This window comes from Apis mellifera, linkage group LG4 (assembly GCF_003254395.2).
Source record: "Apis mellifera strain DH4 linkage group LG4, Amel_HAv3.1, whole genome shotgun sequence".
Classification (NCBI taxonomy): domain Eukaryota; kingdom Metazoa; phylum Arthropoda; class Insecta; order Hymenoptera; family Apidae; genus Apis; species Apis mellifera.
In genome coordinates, this window is record NC_037641.1 from 11,996,095 (window position 1) to 12,021,171 (window position 25,077).

Genomic DNA, 25,077 nt, shown 5'->3' on the forward strand with positions numbered 1-25,077 from the left:
TTGCGATAAAGAAGAAGATAAAGTATGTTTTATTGCACGATACGGTATGTACATAAGTCATGAACACATTATTTTCAAAATGCGCATATTTTCTTACGTATTTATTTTCAAATATAAATTTTTATTTTTATATGTATTAACACGGATTATTTTTAAATTTGGTATCCGAATTTCTTGTCGGACTCGTCAGAATTTAAAATCTTTTTCTAGTTTATCAGCAATGTATTTAGCAATCGCCATGGAACTAGTTGCAGCAGGAGAAGGTGCGTTGCGACAATGTATTACTCTCTTACCGATATTACCTTTTCCTCCATCAAAAACAAAATCATCTACTAAATTGCCATTTTTATCCAATGCTTGCGCTCTAACACCTGATGGTCCCCTATAATTGAAAACGTAAAATGCAATCAATAACTTAAATAGTATATTTATAGTATAATAGAATATGAAGAAAATATTCTTTTCTTTACCTTTTTACATCTCTAATAGTTACTTCGGGGATAAATTTTTGTAAATCTCTTACTATAAATGGATAAAAAATTGATTTAATCATATCTCTTAATCCTGGTATAAAATGTCGGATACATAATTTATACAGTCCTGGAAATTTTGCCATTTCTATACAATCTTTTATATTTATATCGCGCCACCTAAGAATATATTATTAATTAATCATTATATTCGATCCTTAAATATATTTATATTTTCGTACCGGTAACCCTCTCTTGCAAATGCTAAAACTGCATTTGGACCAAGCCATATTTCGCCAGTGATTCTAGGTGTAAAATGAACGCCTAAAAATGGTAATCTAGGGTCTGGAACAGGATATAAATTGGTGCTGCATAAATGTTTTTTGCTTTCGCTCAGCAATAAATATTCTCCTCGAAAAGGAACAATTTGTGGGCTACGATCGCATCCTGTCATTACTGCTAAACGATCCGAGTATAGCCCAGCGCATGTTAACACATATTTTGTTGGTAAACACTATATAGATAATGGAATATGATAAAAATATTGCAAATTAATGATGGCTATACGTGAAAATTTTTAATATACTTTATCTTTCGAATGCACTGAAATTGGAGTTAATTCATTTGCCCCTTTAGATTCTGTCATCTCTGAGAAACCAACAACTTCGAAATTTAAAAGTATTTTTCCACCCATTTTTTGAAAATCTTTGCCAAAATGTTTACAAACTTCTGCCCAATTGACTATACCTGTCCATGGTGACCATATTGCTTTTTCTCCCTATAGAAAACATATGTATTTTTTATTATTTTTATCTTTAGACTTAATATTACTTAATTTTTTTTTATTATTCTCTTTTTAAAATTTCAAAAATAAAATAATTTTACTTTGCATTTAGCTTCGTAATTTGGTATACAATGTTTTTCAACTATTTGGATATCCGGTACATTATTTTGAAGTGCTCGATCGTACAAGATATCCAATTGTTTGACTTGTTCTTTACTGTGAGCCACTATTAGTTTTCCAACTTTTTTATGGGATATATCGTGTTTACAAAAATAGTCGTAACTCAGTTTTAAACCTTCCACACATAGTCGTGCCTGCAATTATTTCCTGCCGGATCAAAAATCCCTTAACGAAGCGTTATTCTATTATGCAATTTTAAATGCCACATATTTAAACAAAATAATATTTTCTCTCGGAAGAAAGAGGCGAATTAGGAAATATACAATTGTTGCTATATTTTTACTTTCATAGAGCCAGGCTTGTAATAAATGCCAGCATGCACTACACCGCTATTATGCCCTGTTTGATGTTTTGCTAGATCATTTTCTTTTTCAACGATCGCTATCTTTAAGCTAGGATGTCTTATTAACATTTCTCGACCAGTAGCGCATCCAACAATACCACCCCCGACAATAACTAGATCGAACGAGTTACATGAATCTGGACTGAAAATGATTATACGCGTAATTTAATTTAACGTAGAATTGAAAAAAAATAACAAATCACATATTAATTATACGTGCATGAATTCATATAACTTCTTTCATCTTTATTTATTTATTTAACAGAAATGAACTCATCAATGTACAAATATAGAAGAGAAAAATATGTACTTTAGAAATTATGAAAGATAATAAAATAATGAAATTGCAATTGCGAAATTGATAAAAATTATTTAAGTTGAATTAAAAATAAGAAATAACGAGTACTTGAATATTGATCAATGATTGATATTTATGGAATGAAATCGTAAAATAATATTAATATTGAAAAATAGAGTTACATTTAAGAGTTAGATTTAATGCATTGCACGTCATAAAATTAACTAACCTGGAACCACCAGTAGTGGTGGTACTAGTAGTAGCAGCAGCTTTACATCCAAAACGACGTATATAAATAAGTTGCTGTAACAAAATTCTTTTTGTCAAGAATGCAAACATGTTTGTTTTTGCACACTGATTTATCACTTTAAATTTTTCTAAAAAAGGAAAACATATAGATTTATTAAAATTTTTAAGAAAGTAATTTTTCGATTATTATTATTATCAAAGTTATTGATACTAATTATTATTAAGAATTTAGCTATGAAATTTCGGAACAGGAATTGATCTTATATACTATATATTAAATTTATTTGAATTAAAAAAAATCATCGTTACCGAATATCAATGTTATGTTTAGAAATATGTTTGCAAATAAAGGTTGATCTCTTCAATTAACGCTGCATTACGATGCTTTTGATGATATATTTAACACTGTAAGTACGAGTGTAATAAAAGGCACATGTGTTAACCAATGACCAATGAAGAAAACGCAACTGAGAGGAAACATACCATGTTCTTACCTGTAAATTTTCAAAAAGATATCATTTCATGTTATGATGTTATATTTGCAAAATATCACCTAATGATAATTTGCTTACCGAACTGAGAAATGTATACATAGTTCTGACGTCAATTTTCAGTGTTTGCCTGATGTCGCTTGATGAAGTTCTATTACCTAGTATGTGGCGCCTCCACACATTTTTTTTCAATATTAAATTTGACGATGTGTTTCATTAATAAATTTCTTTCATGCTAATTAAAAAAAATAATTTAAAATCAGAATTTTATAAATAATGAAAAAAAATGATTTTCATTTATATATATATTTCTAACGAAATTATTAATTTTTTATATTATTTTAAAAAATGAGATAATATAATCGATGATAGCATTGAATCCATCTTTTTATTCTCAAATACATAAATACCTTTGATTTTATTTTTTTTATATTGAATAGAAAATCAGTATCAATGATAAAAGTGAAAAATATGATGATATAAGAGAAAAAAAAATGAGTAAAAAAAAAAAAAAGAAATTTTATAATTGGAGACTATAATAAAAAAGAGTTAAAAGATCAAAATAGTATTATACACTGAATAATTTGTCATTATTCGTGATTGAAAATATTAAAAGAGAAATATATGTATATAAATGAAGTATTAAGTATTAAATATTAAGAAAATCGATTGACAAATATTGGAATAAATTTTAATACAATAGAATTAAAAGAAATGTAAATATATTTTTATAGCAATTAAATTTTTATATCTTTTTAAAGATACGTTATGAAATAAATATTAAAAATATTATTTGTGATTATTAATGTTCCTTATAATATTATGTAAAAGTTTAATAATATTAATGACACGTTTTTATTTAAATATATAATATATAATGTATATATACATCAATATACATAATATAAAAAATAGATGAATATAAAAGAAACGTAATATAATGAAAAATAAATGTTTTATTACGAAGGTCGGGTGGTAAGTGGAGAGAGTCGTCCCTGAGCCATGGTGCGCAGTTGTGATGCGCGAAAGTACTACGGCGTCGGGAGTCAGTCAACTCGGTGACGTTCTACAGTGAATGTCGTATGGTGAATTTGTTATGCCGGTATTTACGAAACTGAAATGAAGTGATAAATTTACGCACACATATGTATTTTCAAGAGTGAATCGTGTAATCATAATAATAGTTTAATCGTTAAACGCATCGAATAGGCTTAAGTTAAGAAGAAAAAGATACGAGTTGCATTGGGGCGTCTCTTGCAAACTAGAGCAGCGAACAATGTAAAGTCGATATTTTTACAAATTTCATGTGATGTATGTGCAATCCATTGGCGAAGGATAATCATCATAATAAAGAAGAAATTAAATTGATCAAAATGATTGGTATAAACGAGTATGATTTGATTTGAGAATGTATCCATATAGTGGTTCATAATCGTGACGAATGAGTCGTGAAAGCATCATCGAAATAAAATTTCTACTTTTCTTCGCGAACGAATAGTGAATAAGCGTACGTTGTCATTTTCGTTCCGTTATTATTGCAAAAGACTCGAAAGGAAAATATACAGAAAGATAGACAGATATATTATATTATATTAGGCGTGGAACGAAAGGTATGTTGAGAAAAAAATATCATAAGAAGAAGGCGTAGCGCAAATTTGATTGAAAGAATTAGGAAAGAGAATAATACGAAATCGAAATAAGGAAAAGAGAGAAAGAGGGGAGGCAGGATCGGTTGGAAGAGAGTTGGACGGTCGAGGTCGTCGGTGAAGTAGAAGGCGCGAAGCGCGCGCGCGACGAGTTTCTCGTCGTGACGAGTCGTGAGGATGGAGGACGAGTTACGATGCCCTTGTTGTAAAGAATTGTTCGTTGAACCGGTGCTATTACCATGCTGGCATGCCCTTTGCCTTGCGTGCGCGGTTAATCTGCAAGCACCGCCGGATTCACCTCCAGAATCGACGACCGACTCGTCCAATGCACCGGGATCTGATCAGGAAGCGGATAAACTTTCGATTCTTTCCGAAACTGATTCCGGTGTGGTGTGCAGCAGCACGTCAACTAGCTCGCGACCAGGAAGCTATGTCGGCACACCCGGAAACGGAGGTTTTCCACCATCAGGCGGCACTTTATGCCTCTCCTGTCCTGTTTGTCAGAAGACCGTTTATTTCGACGAAGGAGGAGCTCACAATTTACCCAAATACAGGGCAATGCAACATATCGTAGAAAAATATCAAGAATCGAGAAACACGAGACTGCAATGTCAAATGTGCGAGGCTGAACCCCGGGACGCTACCGTCGCCTGCGAACAGTGCGAGGTCAGTAAACGCTTGTGCCTCTTTATCTTATTCCTCATTTACCTTTCCTATCAAATACTTGTGAATTTTTCTAGATTATAATTATACTTAATATCTATATCTCACATGATTATATATAATACACAAATTGTATATCGAGATATACAATCTACAAATTTTTCTGCAAAATGGAAATAAATATGTTACAGACTTATACGTTTCTAAAGAGATATACGCGTTTCAGGTTTTGTATTGCGACGCGTGCAGAGAATCGTGTCATCCAAAGAGGGGACCTTTGGCGACACATAACTTGGGCCCGCCTCGAGGCAGCTGGCAATCGAATGGAGGAGGTAAAGGTGTTCGCGGTTCGAACGCGGAAACTACGCCTCTATGTACCGATCATAACGGCGAACCGTTGACCCTTTACTGCGCTCTTTGCAAGATCGCGATATGCGCTCTTTGTCTTCGAGATCGCCATGCAGCTCATCCCCACGACGTGCTCCCATTGGCCGCAGCTTGCAAGGCTCAAAAGGCGAGTATTTTTTTTAACATTATTTTTATTTTTGTTTAACATTATTTATCGCGGTCAACGAGGATCGACCAACGTCGATCGTTCTTTTTTTTTTTTTTCTCTTTTTTTTTTTCTACGGATTATTCAGTAGTAAATAATCTGATTCGATTGAAGGAGAGATTTAACGAACGTGACCTTGACGAAACTGGTTCCACCGTCATTCACGTCATCGCGTTATACTCGAACGTTGTGATTATTTTTAGTGTATATTTTTACACTTAACTAGGGATCAACAACCGCGATTTAGAGCGGGAAAAAGTTTTAAATCAACAGATAGATTTCGATATTCACGAATTTATTATATTTACGACGCGAATATTTTTATTATAATATTTCTCCATCGCGTGTGATTGCTTTCCTTAAATACGTGATTGTATCGGTAATTTCCTAATTATACATCTGAAACGTGTAATTTCTCATTATACTCTAAAGTTATACAGAATTGTTTATCTGTTTTCAAATTCAACTTTAGCTTTCCCTCTTTCTAATAATTATAAATTACAACGCGATAGAACAGAAATTGAAATTTATTAGAATCGTAGAACAATCATACGTATTTTCTTACGTATGCTTAGAAAAATATATGTTTCCATGATTAATTGTTCACGTTTAATCGCGATCGCGATAAAAAGGAACGCATCCGGCTTATGCCGTATGGGAGCGTAAAATTCGTATTGTTCGACGCCTTTAAACGAGAAAGGGGCTCGATGAATCTGTAGAAAAGAGGACGTCCACGTGGCCTTTCCGTGTACAATCGAGAGCATAGTAGAAATTGGAACGGCGCACCGTGTTCTCGACAAGTGTTCTTATTATATATTTTCTCCCCCCCTTCGACGTTCGATTTTATCCTCTTTTATTCCTTCGCGACAACTCGTCCCGTTTCTCACGCCATCCCCTCCCCTACCTCTCGACTATTATTGTTATCGATGGTCACAACACTTCTTCGAGAGTATTCGCCAAAGTCAATATTTTCGTAAGTAATATATTTCGACGTTACTCGAACGAGTTGAACGATCGTTTTATCGACAAGAGATAGAAGATACTGTGAACGAGTTTCGAACGAGAGTGATAGCTGGCGAGAGAAATGGAAACTCGTGGAAAATTCGAAGGATCGATGCTTCGGCAAAAGAGAATCGCGAGACCTTTTAGACGGGTACGCGTAGTAGACCATTAGGTTCCATAAATGGAAACTTGTTGGAAAATGGCGTCAGCCCGGAATACAACGCAAGACCGGCTTTCATATGCTCGACTAGCCGGTCTGTTGGCCGTCGAGCACGATATATATACGGAACGAGTGATGAATTCTCGGGGAAAAGACCGAAACGGTCATCCCCGTATCTTCGTTAATACCGCTGCGGTTACGGTTGCGGTTACGAGCGTGGTCGCCTTCTTTTCACGGCTCTTTTTCTTCCCTCCTTTTTTCATCTCTTCTCCGTGAGATTTAACGAACTCAAATTAAAACCGCTTTGGAAACGAATATCGGCTTTCAACGCCGTTTAAACCAAGTTTCCGTCCCTCGTCCAAGTTTCGTCTCAATATGAAATTTCCTCGTGCTTTGATATAACATCGCTCGGCGCGATGCGAGAATTAATCAACGAAGCGACATTGTTTCGTCCAAGTTGCGCGCTATATTATAGGAGGATACGATTATCTTCGTAGTTCGTTTCCTCGATCAAAGTCAATGTTTGTCGCAACAATTGGTATTATTTGATGTTATCTGGATATCTTCGTCGACTGATCGACGAAAATTTGTTCAATCTTATTATATATCGTATCCTATATATCATATCGGATAAATCATGTGAAAATGGTAATAAATTTTTTTCTACAACGTACGAGGAACAAGAGAATCTTGTTTTTTTAATGTCCGCTTAGAGATCTCGACGATAAAACGTCGTCCCAAATGAACGCGGTGAAAGTTGAAAGAGTACGCGTATATCGCGTATACATGCACGCGACAAGGATGAAGAGAGAGAATTAGGTTGGTTGGTTGACAGATGGCCGACGGAGGCAGAGACGTCTATTGGCACGGTTAGAAATTCGATCGGACAGAAAACGGAAATCGCATCGCGCTCCGAGAGAAGAAACGGCGAGGAGTTTTTATGGGTAAAATTCTGGTAGCAAAAAAATTCACGAGCGCGGCTGAATGTCGCGCTGAATGTCGTTAAAAGGCGAGCTGGGGATCGCTGTAGAGGAGAATTACGAGGCGAAAATATAGGGGAAACGGAAAGTGCAACGGGGACGCGAGAGCCTACAAACGAAAATAGTTCTTGAAACAGTGCCAACCTTTGATACTCCTCGTATGAGTCCTCGCATCGGTAAATAAACAAAAGGTATATACGCCCGCGTGGACGCCTACTGCGAAAGAGTACTACGCACGAGATGGTCTTGGAATACACACGTGCTCGTTATTGGAATTCGAGCTTTTCGCACGATTTATAAAATATGAAAATAAACGAGATTGGATTCTTATCCGTTGATTCACGCGTGTGATATTTTATGCGCGATAAGGTATCCAATAATATATCGAAAATAATAAGAGTAAATAAGAGTAAAACAAAACGTTTTTAGATCAAACTTTTTTATTTATCGTATCCATTATTTTTCCCTCGCTATCTACGTGACCTATTTCATATCTTTCTTACAAAATTTCATCTCCGATATCTTCCTCGTTTCGAAACTTTTCTCTTGTATTGCATCGATCGAAAATAAGTGACGAGCCGAAGAAATAATATTCCAGAAGAATTTATCCAAACATTGTGGGTAAAGTTCGAGACATTTTTTTTTCTTTCCCTCGAATAAAACTAATTTCTCTTTCTTTCTAGTTCAACGTTATAAGCGTAATAAATAATTCCGCTTTTGTGCTATCATCATTTTAAATCGTTATTTAATAATTGATGAAATTTCTGGGCCCAGCCAGTGAATTCATTAGTATAGCTCTGCTCGGTATATAGATACAAATCTGTAGGATGTCTTAGATATTTATGGTGGCTCGATCGGTGTGATAAGTGCGCGCGGTTAGGGCGATAGGAGGGGGTTATATGCAAGGACGAAAACGCGCGTCTCGTTACATAGTGCTATTACGCACGAAATGTGCCGTGGCGCGAACATCTCCTCCTCCTCCTCCTTCCCCCCTTGCCCTCGACCTTCTCTTTCTTTCTTCCTTCCCATATCCCCGCTTACTCGCTCTTTCCCTCCAGCTGACCCAGCTTGTTTCGTTTCGAATTTAACGATGGAAAATGCACCCTAGCCAAGTCGATAAGTTGCTCTTTTCCCCCCTCCCTTCCTCCGCTCCCCCTTTCTCCGTGCCCCTTCCCCTGCCGCTCCCCTCGTAGCCACCGTTTGTCCACCGTTTGGCTCGATAGGCGGTTTTTTGGCCGAATAAATTTGATAAAAACCATTCGGTACGAAACATTTTTCATCGAGAGGGAAGAATGGGCGGCGGTTGTTACGTTATGGCCTAACGACCAACGACGTACAACGACCGCTTCGCCTCCTTCCCTTCTCTTTCATCTTTCTAAAAATATCGTCGCTATACCTCGCAAATCTTTCGCTTTCAAGATTTTCGTGGGCAGGGGGAGGGGAGATAGAAGTTTTTTTTTTTCGTTTTCGAGAAATTCGCGTTAGAATTTTCTTTGATATCGTTAATATCGTTGTACGAAAAAAAAGAAAAAATGAATCGTAGGTGGAACGAGACGAGACGGAACGAGAGTGAGTCACTGTTTAAGGGCAGGGACCGATACGAAAGCGTGCACTACTGCTATACGCCGTGTCTGTACGCCGCGTACCGGGGTGTAAAGAATGGCTCGATTAGAGACTTCTTTCACGCAGTATTCGCATTTACTTTTGGCAAACACGTGATATTCTTAAATTTACTCTTTATATATATATATATATATATATATATCGGATTTTCGTTGTATAAACGGTTATAATAATAAATAGTTGGAACGGAGCAAGATTTGACTGGGTTAATAATTTCTCTGAATCGATCCGGCGCTCGTTTCCGAGTTTGTGTACACGGGCGCGTAGGTTTGTCGGGTCAGCAGCCCCACAAGAGGGGTTCGTCCCTTTCTTATCACCGCGATACACCACGTACAGTGCATCGTAATCACGCTTCGCTAGTTATCTGCCACTTTCCCGTAATTAAAAATATTATTCCGAATATTTTTTTACGCGAATACTTTTAATCCCAATAATCTGTCTACGATCCATATCAATTTGACGATCCTCTGATATTCGTTCAATATTGTTAGGCGAAATGTAACGCGTCTTCGTTTCTTTTCTTCGTCCCAACAATGGAATGGAAAGCAAAGAAAAGAAAAGAAAAGAAGAAAAAGAAGAAGAAAATCCTTTTCCCTCGCGTTCGACAAGCTTCCCGACTTAAGAAATCTACGTGACTCGATTATACACGAGAGAGTTAACATTTGGAGGACGCCTCGAAAGAATGGAATACTTTGGACGAAATAACTGTATTAAAGATTCATACCGAGTCCAGATTTGCGGCAAAGATTTTTTTACCATTTTCGAATTATCTCGGATTCGAGTAAGTAAGTTTTACAAATTTTTTCCTCCTTCCAAAATATTCATACTACTACGTTTTCCTTCGAATTTATCACTCTGATCTCGATCAGGAACGACTGTTCGAATAACGCGATATAATAGAAAGTAATAGCGGCAGTGATAGAAGTGGAGTGTAGGAAAAGGCAGCCGATCCGTTTTTTCGAATCGTTGATTCGATCAATCGAGATCCCTTTTAATCGAGATCTATCCATTGGAGAAACGAATTAAGCCCGGCCGCCTCTATTTGTCGCGTAAACGTGGCACGTCTGAACCGACGAGTAGTCGTCGTGGTCTGGCAGCCGCGATCGATTCGGCCCGAAAGCGTCATTCTCCTCCTCGCGCCACGCTCGAAACATCTGGAACGTTATTTTCAAACGAGATACACGCTTTCCATCTATCCCCATCTATCCAGCTAGTACATCGATCAGTTTTATACCGCATAATCATCGACGTCTCGATCTTCTTCCGCTCACGTTCCATTCAAATTTTCGCATCGATATTTCTGCTTGACTCGAAAACTCGATCGATATTTTTGCTCGACTCGAAAACTCAATCGATATAAATATATATATAATAATTGATGTCCTTCTTCCGTTCAAATTTTTGCATTGATCGATATTTTTGCTTGATTCGAAAACTCGATCGATATTTCTGCTCGACTCGAAAATTCGATCGATATTTTTACTTGAAAATTCGATCGATATTTTTGCTCGACTCGAAAACTCGATCGATATTTTTGCTCGACTCGAAAACTCGATCGATACTTCTGCTCGACTCGAAAATTCGATCGATACATATAATAATCGTCGTCCTCCTTCCACTTTCATTCCTTTTAAATTTTCGCTTCGATATTTTTGTTTGACTCAAAAACTCGATCGATATATATAATAATCGATGTCCTCCTCCCTCTTTCATTCAAATTTTCGCATCGATCGATATTTCTACTCGACTCAAAAGCTCGATCGATATTTCTGTTCGAAAATTCGATCGATATATATATAATAATCGACCTCCTTCCGCTCCCATTCCATTCAAATTTACACATCGATCGATATTTTTGCTCGACTTGAAAACTCGATCGATATTTCTGCTCGACTCGAAAACTCGATCGATATATATAATAATCGACATCCTTCTTCCGCTCCCATTCAAATTTTCGCATGGATCGATATTTTTGCTCGATTCGAAAACTCGATCGATATATATAATAATCGACATCTTTTCGCTCCCGTTCCATTAAAATTTTCGCATCGATCGATATTTTTGCTCGACTCGAAATCTCGATCGATATTTCTGTTCGACTCGAAAACTTCAAATTTTCGCATGGGTTGATATTTTTACTCGATTCGAAAACTCGATCGATATATATAATAATCGATGATATATATAATTTCTCCTTCCTCTTTCATTCAAATTTTCGCATCGATCGATATTTTTGCTCGACTCGAAAACTCGATCGATATTTCTGCTCGACTCGAAAACTCGATCGATATTTCTGCTCGACTCGAAAACTCGATCGATATTTCTGCTCGACTCGAAAACTCGATCGATATTTCTGCTCGACTCGAAAATTCGATCGATATATATAAAAATCGACATCCTTCCGCTCCCGTTCCATTCAAATTTTTGTATCGATCGATATTTTTGCTCGACTTGAAAATTCGATCGATATTTCTGCTCGATTCGAAAACTCGATCGATATTTCTGCTCGACTCGAAAATTCGATCGATATTTTTGCTCGACTCGAAAATTCGATCGATATTTTTGCTCGACTCGAAAATTCGATCGATATTTCTGCTCGATTCGAAAACTCGATCGATATTTCCGCTCGAAAATTCGATCGATATACATATTGGTTACATTTGCACTCGTATTTCAGATACGGATCATTCTCTCGTTTTCTCGTATCTCTCGACGGGTACGTCGATGGTACGTTGCTGATTTGAACGAACGAGAATGAAAGGGAGATGAAAAGGAGAATCACGATCGTTTGATGAGAATGCGGTGCATCGTGATTTATGGAGGAAAAGACAGGGCCGAGCGCGGCGGTCGACGACCCGATTTTAATTTAACGCATCGCGACGCGTCTAGATTAAAGTAAGCGACGCGCGATCTTTCGGCTCGAGGAGTTTCGCGAGATATATAGATGAATGGCAGAAAGGGTTTTCATCTGTTGTTCATCTGTTCTTCTCCGATCCCCCTCGAGGATGCCACGAATTGTATCACGATTTTCAATTATATTTTTCGTGGAGAAGCTTTAGAGAGGATGGAAGAGGTGTTTACGCGAGTCTGTGGGAATTTTTATACGGTTTGGAAGGAAGGGAAGAGAGGAGAGGGCAGAGAAAATAGCAACGGATGAGATGAATAATGAAATAACGGTGGACTGTAAGTAGCGGAGAGGCGCGCACGATGCGTATATCGAGGAGTCTCGAGAAAAGAGAATACTCCTCGAGGATCGATCGAAGCGCACCCTTCACTGTTGCAATTACTTGCAGGAGTGGGCGAACGAGATTCGATCGAGCCTCTTAATTAACGGACCCGATATCATGCATCTGGCTCATCCTCCACCGATACCTGCCACCGATTCAATGTCAAATATGAGCCTGCCAAACAATGGTCGGGGGAAATCGGTCAAAAATCTTCTTTCGACGATTGAAATAAATTTCGTATGGAGTAGCGGCAATTTAGAATGGAAAGGGAATGGAAGAATAGTTGAACAGATCTGGGAAACAATAATAAAAAATTAGTCAAAAATCTTCTTTCGATGGAATGATAAATTTCATTGAATAATTAGTGACAATTTAAAATAGAAAGAGAAGGAAGAATAGTTGAAAAATCAGTGAAAAATCTTCTTTCGACAATCGAATGATAAATTTCGTTCGGAATAGTTGCAATTTAGAATGGAAAGAGAAGGAAGAATAGTTGAACAGATCTGGGAAACAATAATCAAAAATCAGTCAAAAATCTTCTTTCCATGATCGAATGATAAATTTCGTCGAATAGTTAGTGATAATTTAGAATAGAAAGAGAAGGAAGAATAGTTGAAAAATCAGTGAAAAATCTTCTTTCGACAATCGAATGATAAATTTCGTTCGGAATAGTTGCAATTTAGAATGGAAAGAGAAGGAAGAATAGTTGAACAGATCTGGGAAACAATAATCAAAAATCAGTCAAAAATCTTCTTTCTATGATCGAATGATAAATTTCGTCGAATAGTTAGTGATAATTTAGAATAGAAAGAGAAGGAAGAATAGTTGAAAAATCTTCTTTCGACGATTGAAATAAATTTCGTATGGAGTAGCAGCAATTTAGAATGGAAAGAGAATGGAAGAATAGTTGAACAGATCTGTGAAACAATAATCAAAAATTAGTTAAAAATCTTCTTTCGGTGGAATGATAAATTTCGTCGAATAATTAATGCCAATTTAGAAGGAAAGGACAGGAAAGAGCAGAATGATTGATAAATCTGGGAAACAATAATCAAAAATCAGTGAAAAATCGTCTTTCGATGATCGAATAAAATAAATTTCGTCGAATTTAGAATAGAAAGAGAAGGAAGAATAGTTGAAAAATCAGTGAAAAATCTTCTTTCGACGATCGAATGATAAATTTCGTTCAGAATAGCTGCAATTTAGAATGGAAAGAGAAGAAAGAATAGTTGAAAAATCTGCGAAATAATAATCAAAAATCAGTGAAAAATCTTCTTTCGATGATCGAATAATAAATTTCGTTCGGAATAGCTGCAATTTAGAATGGAAAGAAAAGGAAGAATAGTTAACAGATCGTTGAAACTATTGTTGAAACTATAAAAAAAAAATCCAAAATCTTCTTTTGATGATCGAATGATAAATTTCGTCGAATAATTAGCGGTGATTTAAAATAGAAAGAGAGAGAAAAACAGAATGATTGACAAAAATCTATGAAACAATAATCAAAAATCAGTGAAAATTCTTCGAATAAAATAAATTTCGAATAATTAGTGGTGATTTAGAATAGAAAGAAAGGAAAGAGCAGAATGATTGACAAATTTATTGATTGACAAATATTGACAATTGACAAATAATAATCAAAGATCGAATGATAAATTTCATGGAACAATTAGTGCCAATTTAGAATGGAAAGAGAGAGAAAAACAAAATGATTGACAAATCTGCGAAACAATAATCAAAAATCAATGAAAAAATCTTCTTTCGACGATCGAGTAAAATAAATTTCGTGCCAATTTAAAATAAAAAGAAAAGTGAGAACGATTGACGAATTTAGAAAAAACAAAAATTGAAAATCGTGCAAAAATCTTCTTTCGACGAGTAAAATAAATTTCGTACCAATTTAGAATAAAAAGAAACGGAACGATTAACGAATTTAGAAAACAAAAATCGTGCAAAAACCTTCTTTCGACGATCGAGTAAAATAAATTTCGTGCCAATTTAAAATAAAAAGAAAAGTGAGAACGATTGACGAATTTAGAAAAAAACAAAAATTGAAAATCGTGCAAAAATCTTCTTTCGACGAGTAAAATAAATTTCGTACCAATTTAGAATAAAAAGAAACGGAACGATTAACGAATTTAGAAAACAAAAATCGTGCAAAAACCTTCTTTCGACGATCGAGTAAAATAAATTTCGTGCCAATTTAAAATAAAAAGAAAAGTGAGAACGATTCACGAATTTAGAAAACAAAAATCGAAAATCGTGCAAAAACGTTCTTTCTTCGATCGAACGAAATAAATTTCGTCGAATAATTAGTGCCAATTTAAAATGGAAGGAAAGAACGTTGACGAATCTGCATAACTAATTTGCCAATGGTTACGACGAGAAACGACGACGACGACGACGACGACGACGACGACGACGCGCCAATCATCTATTTCCGCCCCCAAAGTTGAGGAGTAAAACTGTGAAAATTAGGTAGGACGAAGTTGCGGCCACGGCTAATTCGAGAGAAGTAACTTAATTACTCCCCGGCATGAACTACTACCTGAACGCGCCGCACGCTCACATCGAAAGAACGGCGGACGCGTGAACGAATCGATAAGAAGATTCGTCGCGTATTCGTAAATCGTCGGTTCGTCGTTCCAATAATAACAATAATTCGCCCCGTACGATAGCAAAGGAGAGCGATAAAGAAAAGTGCGAGGGAGAGATTTAACGGGTATCTTTTGGTTACAGACGGAGCTCTCGCAAAATTTGCAGCAACTGTCGGAAAGAGCTCGGTCGACCACGGAATTCATTCAGAGGCTGAAAGGGATGACCGACAAAGTGCACGTGAGTATTTATTTTTAAATTCCACCTCCACAGTTTCCGCCGTGAAATTACTCAAGAACTAAATTGCTCCCTCTCCTCTCTCCTTTCTTTCTCTACACATATCGTATCATTACATTCGACTCGCCCTCCATTTTCTTTCCTTCCAATGGCCGTCGATCGATTTCGATTTCCCATTATATTCCATCTTAGGGAATATAAATGTAACGTTGAACGATGTTATCTGTCGGTAGGAGGAGTGCGTGGCCCTGGAGGAGGAGGTGGAGGACAGGGTGGCGAATTTGGTGAGCCTTTTGCAGGCGAGGAAGTCGCGGTTGATCGAGGCCGCCCGGCAAACGCGGGAGGCGAGGGTGCGCTCTCTGAGGGACCAAGTGGCCAGATGCGCGTCCCATCTGCAGGCGACCACCGCACTGCTCACATTCTGCATCGAGGCGCTCAAGGAGAACGACAGCGCCGCCTTCCTTCAGATAGGCGGAATGCTGTCGGTCCGCGCGGCGACCGCCGCCGGCTCTTGGGGCGGCGCCGAGGGGGTGCAAGAAATTGCTCGGCTCCCGTTGCTCGATCTCACTCTCGATGACAAACCGTTGCGACGCGCTATCGATCAACTTACCTTTGTTCAGTTGAAACGTAAGCTCTCTTACTCTTTCTCTCTTTCTCTCTCTCTTTTTCTCTCTCTCTCGTCGAAATTATTCGATCCCCAGCGTTTCTCTTCGTTGCTCCTCCTTCTCTCATTTCCCTTCCTCTCTTCGTGAAAAAAGAAAAGGAAAAGTTAAACTTTTCGATCGTGTCAGTGTTAAATGGTTGTTAAATCTTGTTTTGGAAGCAAGTGGAGTCTCGTTCCTTCTTTTTCTTTTCTTTTTCTTGAATCGAACGATCTCCAGTTTGTCGACCAACGCGAAAAAAGACGGTGGAAAATTATTCCGTTTTAATAATATTGATGGAACGATTGCCTCATGTTGGACGCAGCATCGGAAGGAGAAGAGCGATACCCGATTGCAGGTAATTCTTCGTCGAAAGAAATTGCAGAAATTATTCCTCTCTCTCTCTTTCTCGAGAGAGGATCCATCTTATTTATTATATTTCTTTCTTCTTCTTCTTCTTTTTCAACAGTAAGAAACGATATTAGTTTACGAAGAAAATGTCTCTGTCCTTTTTGTTTCTTCTGTAAAAAAAAAAAAAAGAAAAATCTTTCGTACATTTCCCGTATATTCGCGCGAAAGTTTGTGAAAAACTTTTTTATCGACGGAGCGTGTCTCCGAGGCGAACATTTCGTGAACGTTTCGACAATGGCTTCGTTTCAAGAAAAATTGTCGGTAAAGTTGAGAAAAAGATTCGTTTTCCCCATCTCGCGAATCGATCGATAACAAACGTGCGCCTTCGAAGATAAAATAAAAAATAATCTGAAACGATGATTCTTCTTTTCTTTCTTTCTTTCTCTTTCTCTTTCTCTTTCTCTCCTTTTTTTCTCTACCGTCTCATTTCTTTCCCTCAGCCCCCGGAGCGCCGATATTGATACCGGAAGAGTGCAGCGCGGAGAACAACAGCGTGACAGTCGCCTGGCAACCGCCACCTGGTCACGGAATCGTTGGGTGTGCCGGTCAAAGGGGGCCCGCCATTGAAGGATACTTGCTGGAATTGGACGACGGATGTGGCGGTGAATTCAGGGTAAACGAGTGATGTTTATTATTATTAAAATAAATATTTATTATATATTATTAATATATAAATATTGTACATTAATTTTTATTATATACATATATATATATATATGGAGTATGAATTCGAGTAATTCGGCGAGGAGGAAAGTCGGAAGCATCCGAAAAGGGAAACGTTCAAACAAATTAATCGTCGAATGTGTGTTGATCAGGAGGTGTACTGTGGTCGAGAAACGATCTGCACCGTGGACGGATTGCATTTCAACTCTCTGTACAATGCCAGGGTGAGGGCGTTCAACAGCGCCGGGGAAGGCGAGTATTCCGAGTTGATCGGCCTCCAGACTGCCGAGGGTGAGTCTCTTCTTCGCGCTCCCGATTATATTTTTCCCGGATCGAGTGGAAGAGATGATGAACGAGAAACGAAAATAAAAGTTTTGGATAAAACCGATCGATCGATGATTCATCGATCTGTAACGAGAATAAAATTAATCTCATCCGAGGTCGACAATTTTTTCAAAAAATTTGGGAAAACCGGTCTTCTTATTATATCCTCGTGGAGAGAAACGATATATTAATATAGCCGATCTGTGATTCATCGATACGATCGGCAATGTGTCGCAATGGGAATAAAAGGAAACGGGTCGAAGTTATATGCTTACGATGTGGAGAGAAAGGTTAGCATATAATGTATAGCCGATTTATTTACCGATCTGTGGCAATGAATCGCGAGAATAATATTAGATTTTGAATCGATTGCGTGTCGTTATATTTTTTTAACATGGAGAAAAAGGATATAATATATAACCGATCTATTTACCGATCTGTAGCAATGAATCGCGAAAATAATATTAGATTTTGAACCAATTGCGTGTAGTTATATTCTTTTAACATGGAGAAAAACGATATAATATATAACCGATTTATTTACCGATTTGTAGCAATGAATCGCGAGAATTAAATTAGATTCATGTGACAATTTGGGGAAACGCGTCTCATTATATCTTACAACAAATATAAAATATAATCGATCTATTTACCGATCTATAGCAATGAGGATAATATTAGATTTTGAACCAAAAATGTGGGAATACGCATTTCGTTATATCTTTAATAATAAATAATATCTTTAACAAGAAAAAAATGTTACGATATAAAATATAACCGATCTATTTACCGATCCGTAGCAATGAAAAACGATATAATATATAACCGATCTATTTACCGATCTGTAGCAATGAAGATAATATTAGATTTTGAATATTGAAAATGTGAAGAAACGCGTCTCGTTATATTCTTTTAACATGGAGAAAAACGATATAATATATATAGCTGATTTATTTACCGATCTGCAGCGAATCATTAGAATAAAATTCACGATTCATTGGAGCCGATTTTATGGAAACGCGTCTCGTTATATTCTTACAAGGAGAAAAAATGTTACAATATAAAATATAACCGATTTATTTACCGATCCATAGCAATGAAAATAGAAAAACGATATAATATATAACCGATCTATTTACCGATCCGTAGCAATGAGAATAACATTAAATTTTGAATCGAAAATGTGAAGAAACGCGTCTCGTTATATTCTTTTAACACGGAGAAAAAGATATATAATATATAACCGATCTATTTACCGATCTAATAGCAATGAGGATAACATTAAATTTTGAACATTGAAAATATGGGGAAACGCGTCTCGTTATATCTTTACAACAAGGAGAAAAAACAATATAAAATATACCCGATTACAATATAAAATATATAACCGATCTATTTACCGATCTTTAACAATGAGAATAACATTAAATATTGAAAATGTGTCTCGTTATATTCTTTTAACATGAAGAAAAACAATATAATATATAACCGATTTATTTACCGATCTTTAGCAATGAAGATAACATTAAATTTTGAACATTAAAAATGTGGGAAAACGCGTGTCGTTATATTCTTTTAACACGAAGAAAAACGATATAACATATAATTAATCTGTAGCAACGAATCTCGAGAATAAAATTAAAAATTCATCAGAGGCGACAATTTGTATAAACGCGTCTCGTTATATCCTTGCAACGCGTAGAAGGAACGTTACGGAATTCGCGTTCACACGTAACGATATATATATAGGCAGTGGACGGGTGGTGTTTCCGGTTTCGATTTCGCGGCGTTTAGTTTCCGATATATATATGGAATCACGGCCGCCACGCTCGAGTTTATCCACTCGATTTCGTCGCTCGTCATTCGAGAACAATAGCCGGCTAGAAACGGTGGCCGCCGCAAGCAAGCAGAATCGATCGGTCGATTATTTACCGAGGGATACGTATCGCTTTGTTCGACAGTGGCATGGTTCTCGTGGGCGACCGGGGCATCCGGTATACCGCAGGAGGTATCAATTTCCGAGGACGCGATGAGCGCGTCCTGCGAAGGTTACGAACACCGAGTTGTCCTTTCCAGCGTTGGATTTTCACGGGGCGTTCATTATTGGGAATTAACCATCGATCGCTATCACGCCGACACCGATCCCGCCTTCGGTGTGGCCAGGGCCGAGGTGTCGCGGGACAGAATGCTCGGTGAGTATATCTCCTTTCTCTCTCTTTCTTCTTTCTTTTTAAACGAACGAATTTTCGGAATGGAACATATTATCAATTACCCTTTGCTTAATTCGATGATCACTTCGATTCCAACGATCACGATATTTATTCATCTTTCTGGATCTTCATGCTTCTAATTTCGACAGTTTATTGGCAATAAGTTTTTGAATTTCATAGAATATGGTTCGAATGAGAGATGATTTTTTTCGAAATTTATGAAATTACAAATAGAGAGGAATTAGTTATATCGTAAATGGAGAGCACAAATTTTCTTTCTTTATAATATATATTATATTATTCTTTATAATATATATTATAAAATAAGATATTAATAAAATTAAAATATAAAAGTTACGAAACGATCACGATATTTATTTACGATTTATCTTTCTGGATCTTCAAGCTTCTAATTTATTGAGAAATTTACGAAATTACAGTTTATTGAGAAATTTACGAAATTAGTTGGACGGTGAATGGGAAAGCACAAATTTTCTCCCTTTATATAAAATAAGATATTAATAAAATATTAAAATACAAAAGTTACGAAACGATTATATTTATTTAGGATTCGTCTTTCTGGATCTTCATGCTTTTAATTTACAGTTTATTGAAAAATTTACAAAATTACACAGAACAGAAACAGAATTATTGGATAGTGAATAGGAGAGCACAAATTTTCTTCCTTTATATACGTGAAATAAGACACTAATAAAATATTAAAATATAAAAGTTACGAAACGATCACGATATTCATTTACGATTCATCTTTCTGGATCTTTATATTTCTAATTTCAACAGTTTATTGGCAATAAGTTTTTGAATTTCATAAAATGTGGTTCGAATGAGAGATGATTTTAAAATTTACGAAATTATAAACAGAGAGGAATTAATTATATTGTGAATGAGAGAGCAGAAATTTTCTTTCTTTATATAAAGATATTAATAAAATATTAAAATATAAAAATTACGAAATGATCACGATATTTATTTACGATTCATTTTTGTGGATCTTCATATTTCTAATTTACAATTTATTGGCAATAAATTTTCGTAGTATGTGGTAACTTTGAAATTTACAAAATTACAAACAGAGAAGAATTAATTATACCGTGAATGGAGAGCACAAATTTTCTTCCTTTATATAATAAGACACTAAAATAAAATATTAAAATATTATATATAAATTTATAATATTATATATAAATTTAAAAGTTTCGAAACGATCGCGATATTTATTTACGATTCATCTTTCTGGATCTTCATGCTTCTAATTTACAGTTTATTAAGAAATTTACGAAATTACACAGAACAGAAACAGAATTATTGGACAGTGAATAGGAGAGCATAAATTTTCTTCCTTTATATAAAATAAGATATTAATAAAATATTAAAATATAAAAGTTAAATATAAAGAAACGATCTGGATCTTCATGCTTCTAATTTACAGTTTATTGAAAAATTTACGAAATTACACAGAACAGAAACAGAATTATTTGAACAGTGAATAGGAGAGCACAAATTTTCTTCCTTTATATACATAAAATAAGACACTAAAATATTTATTTACGATTCATCTTTCTGGATCTTCACGCTTCTAATTTACAGTTTATTGAGAAATTTACAAAATTACACAGAACAGAATTATTGGGAGAGCATAAATTTTCTTTCTTTATATAATAAGACACTAAAATAAAATATTAAAATATAAAAATTACAAAACGATCACGATATTTATTTACGATTCATCTTTCTGGATCTTCATATATCTAATTTCAACAGTTTATTGGCAATAAGTTTTTGAATTTCAATGTGATTCGAATAAGAGATGATTTTTTTCGAAATTTACGAAATTACAAACAGAATTCTTGAACAGTGGGAATGGCAGAGCAGAAATTTTCTTCCTTTATATATATATAAAATAAGATATTAATAAAATATTAAAATATAAAAGTTAAATATAAAGAAACGATCACGATATTTATTTACGATTCATCTTTCTGGATCTTCATATTTCTCTTTTACAGTTTATTGAGAAATTTACGAAATTATAAACAGAATTAGTTGGGAGAGCACAAATTTTCTTCCTTTATATACGTAAAATAAGACACTAAAATAAAATATTAAAATATAAAAGTTTCGAAACGATTACGATATTTATTTACAATTCATCTTTCTGGATCTTCATGCTTCTAATTTACAGTTTATTAAGAAATTTACGAAATTACATAGAACAGAAACAGAATTATTGGACAGTGAATGGAGAGCAGAAATTTTCTTTTTTTATATAAAATAAGATACTAATAAAATATTAAAATATAAAAATTACGATATTTACGATATTACGAAACGATTACGATATTTATTTACAATTCATCTTTCTGGATCTTTATATATCTAATTTCAACAGTTTATTGGCAATAAGTTTTCGAGTTTCGTAGAATGTGGTAACGATTACTTCGAAATTTACAAAATTATAAATAGAGAGGAATTAGTTATACGATGAATAAGAGAGCAGAAATTTTCTTTCTTTATATAAAATAAGATATTAATAAAATATTAAAATATAAAAGTTAAATATAAAGAAACGATCACGATATTTATTTATGATTCATCTTTCTGGATCTTCATGCTTCTAATTCACAGTTTATTGACAATAAGTTTTTGAATTTCATAAAATGTGCTTCGAATGAGAGATGATTTTTTTCGAAATTTACGAAATTACAAACAGAATTATTTGTAATGGGACAGTGAATGGGAGAGCACAAACTTCTTTTATATAAAATAAGACACTAAAATAAAATATTAAAATATAAAAATTACGAAACTAAATTCTCGAAGAATCGAGTTGGCAAAGGGTCGTACAATAAACATATCCGTTTCGAACATCAAATCACTTCATCGAACATTTGGAACCGTTTATTACACAGGTAAGGACGACAAGGGTTGGAGCATGTACATAGACCGGCAGCGTTCTTGGTTCATGCACGGGGGTGGCCACGCGCAGAGGACCGAGGGAGGTGTGCAGCAGGGGTCCACGGTGGGCGTCCTCCTCGACTTGGACACCACCCACACCCTGCGCTTCTTCGTCAACGACCAGCCCCAGGGTGGGATCGCGTTCCGCGACCTCTACGGCGTGTTTTACCCGGCCGTGAGCTTGAACAGGGGGGTGACCGTCACTCTGCACACGGCGTTGGACGTGCCCCGCCACTTGTTGGCGCTGCACGAAGAGTACATGACGGACACGATCCAGAGCTAGGGGTACCTGACCGTCCTGAAGAAGGGCCTTTTGCAGGAGGCAGCCGGCTCGCCGCCCTGTCCCTCGTCCGCCGAGAAGCCGGGCAGGGAGTTCAACGGCCAGCTCGAGAAGATCGTCGAGGAATCCCTGGCCGAGGCCAACTGATCGTCGTCCAAAACTTTTTTTAATTTATTCCACAGGAAATGGCTATATATATATCCTCTTATATCGCGCCGTTTTCTTTCAATGATGAATTCATTTTCGTGTAATGATCGATAATTATCGTGGCTTTGTAATAAGAAAGAGCAAAAGAAGGAATCGTTTCGTGATATTTTGTTCTAAAAGCAAGATTATTTTTCTGGAAGAAAAGAGGAAATCACTGCCAGTATCAAGATATTCGTCGAATCGAAGACTGCCATTTTTTCGAGGGGGCCTATTAATTAAGAAATGAGATATTCTCCGTCTAACGATCGTGAGTGGGGTCGTATCTTCTTATCCATATCGACACGTAATATAACGTAAGTGTAGTAGTCGCGTAGGCATAAGATAAGCTCTATTCGATATTTAATAAGATGCATTGCGAGGGATAAAAGGAAGGAAGGAAGGAAGGGAGGAAGCTAGCAGCGCACGTATACTAAAAAGGCAAGCTCGTAAGCTTTAGAAGCGAAAGAGTAAAGCGAGTCGAAATAAACGTTTTTTTTCTAGTCCCCGATAAAAGTTTTCGTTTCTTTCTTTTTTTTTTTTGTTTTTTGTCTTCTTCTTCCTGAAAGAATTCTATTAAAATTCCTTCGATCGCGTTACTTACTTCATTGTTATTTCTCCCTCTCTCTATCTGTCTGTCTATCTCTTTTTATACAATTTTTATATATCCACGAGGAATATATCGACTACGTTTTTCTCTCGAAGAAAGAAAAAGAAAAAGGAAAAAAAAAAGGAAAAAAAGAAAAGGAAAAAAAAAACAGTGTATTCGAATCTAATGCTTTTTATTTAAAGAAATAGATGATGCAGCGCACATTACTCGTGAAAAAACGTTCCTCCTCCCAAGGGAGGGGATGAAGGAGGAGATCAAGATCGGCGTTGTATATATTTGTATATACATACATATCTCGATTGTATTTGCCAACCGATGAATATTTGCCAACTGTATTATTTACGACAACCCTCATCAATAAACCACAGCAGAAAGAGAGAGAATATCATTCTAGAGATCTTTTCTATTCTCCACCTTTCAAAAGTAACACACCTCCTTCCTCTTCTGACTCGTCTCCATACAAATATCCCCCTCCTTAAAAGAATAAGATCTTAATAATTCTTCCTTCACGTAACAATAATTGACGTAACCTTGAGATATTCCCACAGGTGGAAGTAGATCATTAAACAAGCATGCCTTAAAACCGAGAGAAGAAGAAGAGGAAACCGTTTAGAAACAAGTTTGTAAGAATTTATTATTCGATGATTTTTAAACTTCTTCACGATTCAGCTTATGGAAATGAAGGATGAGTATAGATAATTTCTCTTAATTATTCTCCCTCCTCCTCTTTGTAGAGATTTGTATTTGGACACGGAGGAGGAGAAAAATTCGAAAAAGTTCGAATATATGATATATATTAATTATATGAATAAAAAAAAAAGAAAAAGAGGGGGAATAGGAATATTCTGTGGACGAGACGCGTGGATGGATGGATGGAACAATGGCGCATTTATTACAACCGATCCATGTCGCTCCTCGACTCTCCTCTCTTCGCCGCTTCGTTTAAAACGATTCGCTTTGATCGCTCCCTTTCCAGAATCCACGTTTCCTTCCAACGTGTTCTCTCTCTCTCTCTCTCTCTCTCTCTCTCTCTCTCTCTCTCTCTCTCTCTCTCTCTCTCTGTGTGTGTGTGTGTGCGTGTGCGTGCGTGCGTGCGTGCGTGTGCGTGCGTGTGCGTGTGTGCGTGTGTGTGTGTGTGTGTGTGTGTGTGTGTGTGTGTGTGTGTGTGTGTGTGTGTGTGTGTGTGTGTGTGTGTGTGTGTGTGTGTGTGTGGTCTCTCTCTCTCTTTCTCTCTCTTAAGTTAAGTTTGAGTTAATCGAGCGGATTTAGAACGATCGA

The 25,077-nt window shown here is 36.1% G+C and overlaps 2 protein-coding genes across 8 annotated transcripts; one reads left to right on the forward strand and one right to left on the reverse strand.

Moving 5' to 3' along the window:
- Positions 1-5: 5 nt before the first annotated feature.
- On the reverse strand, positions 6-3,049 carry LOC410999 (L-2-hydroxyglutarate dehydrogenase, mitochondrial). Of its 6 annotated transcripts, none has more exons than XM_006567163.3 (10): positions 2,897-3,049; positions 2,808-2,818; positions 2,634-2,729; positions 2,305-2,452; positions 1,718-1,919; positions 1,356-1,568; positions 1,057-1,248; positions 713-984; positions 471-650; positions 6-382 (listed from the first exon to the last, which is right to left on the reverse strand). In XM_006567163.3, exons 4-10 carry the CDS (start codon positions 2,412-2,414, stop codon positions 187-189), a joined length of 1,365 nt encoding a protein of 454 aa, XP_006567226.1. In that variant the 5' UTR covers positions 2,415-2,452; positions 2,634-2,729; positions 2,808-2,818; positions 2,897-3,049; the 3' UTR covers positions 6-186. The 6 variants fall into 6 exon arrangements, with proteins under 6 accessions (XP_006567226.1, XP_016767292.1, XP_006567228.1 ...); XM_016911803.2 differs by having other exon boundaries at positions 2,305-2,378; positions 2,897-3,047; XM_006567165.3 differs by lacking the exon at positions 2,808-2,818.
- Positions 3,050-3,736: 687 nt separating this feature from the next.
- Positions 3,737-24,187, forward strand: LOC410998 (E3 ubiquitin-protein ligase TRIM9). Of its 2 annotated transcripts, XM_394473.5 has the most exons (9): positions 3,737-5,127; positions 5,351-5,638; positions 15,409-15,504; positions 15,735-16,128; positions 16,468-16,500; positions 16,994-17,166; positions 17,369-17,507; positions 19,502-19,732; positions 22,681-24,187. In XM_394473.5, the coding sequence occupies exons 1-9, from the start codon at positions 4,639-4,641 to the stop codon at positions 23,007-23,009; spliced, it is 2,172 nt and encodes a 723-aa protein (XP_394473.2). In that variant the 5' UTR covers positions 3,737-4,638; the 3' UTR covers positions 23,010-24,187. The 2 variants fall into 2 exon arrangements, with proteins under 2 accessions (XP_394473.2, XP_006567225.1); XM_006567162.3 differs by lacking the exon at positions 16,468-16,500 and having other exon boundaries at positions 3,738-5,127.
- Positions 24,188-25,077: the final 890 nt, after the last annotated feature.

Coding starts and splice junctions, on each gene's coding strand:
- LOC410999 (XM_006567165.3), bottom strand. CDS start 2,414: ATGTTTGCATTCTTGACAAAAAGAATTTTGTTACAGCAACTTATTTAT. Junction 1,920..2,304: donor ACCACTACTGGTGGTTCCAG/GTTAGTTAATTT, acceptor AATCATTTTCAG/TCCAGATTCATGTAACTCGT. Junction 985..1,056: donor CAGTGCATTCGAAAGATAAA/GTATATTAAAAA, acceptor TTATCTATATAG/TGTTTACCAACAAAATATGT.
- LOC410998 (XM_394473.5), top strand. CDS start 4,639: ATGGAGGACGAGTTACGATGCCCTTGTTGTAAAGAATTGTTCGTTGAA. Junction 5,639..15,408: donor CAGCTTGCAAGGCTCAAAAG/GCGAGTATTTTT, acceptor TTTTGGTTACAG/ACGGAGCTCTCGCAAAATTT. Junction 19,733..22,680: donor GTCGCGGGACAGAATGCTCG/GTGAGTATATCT, acceptor TTTATTACACAG/GTAAGGACGACAAGGGTTGG.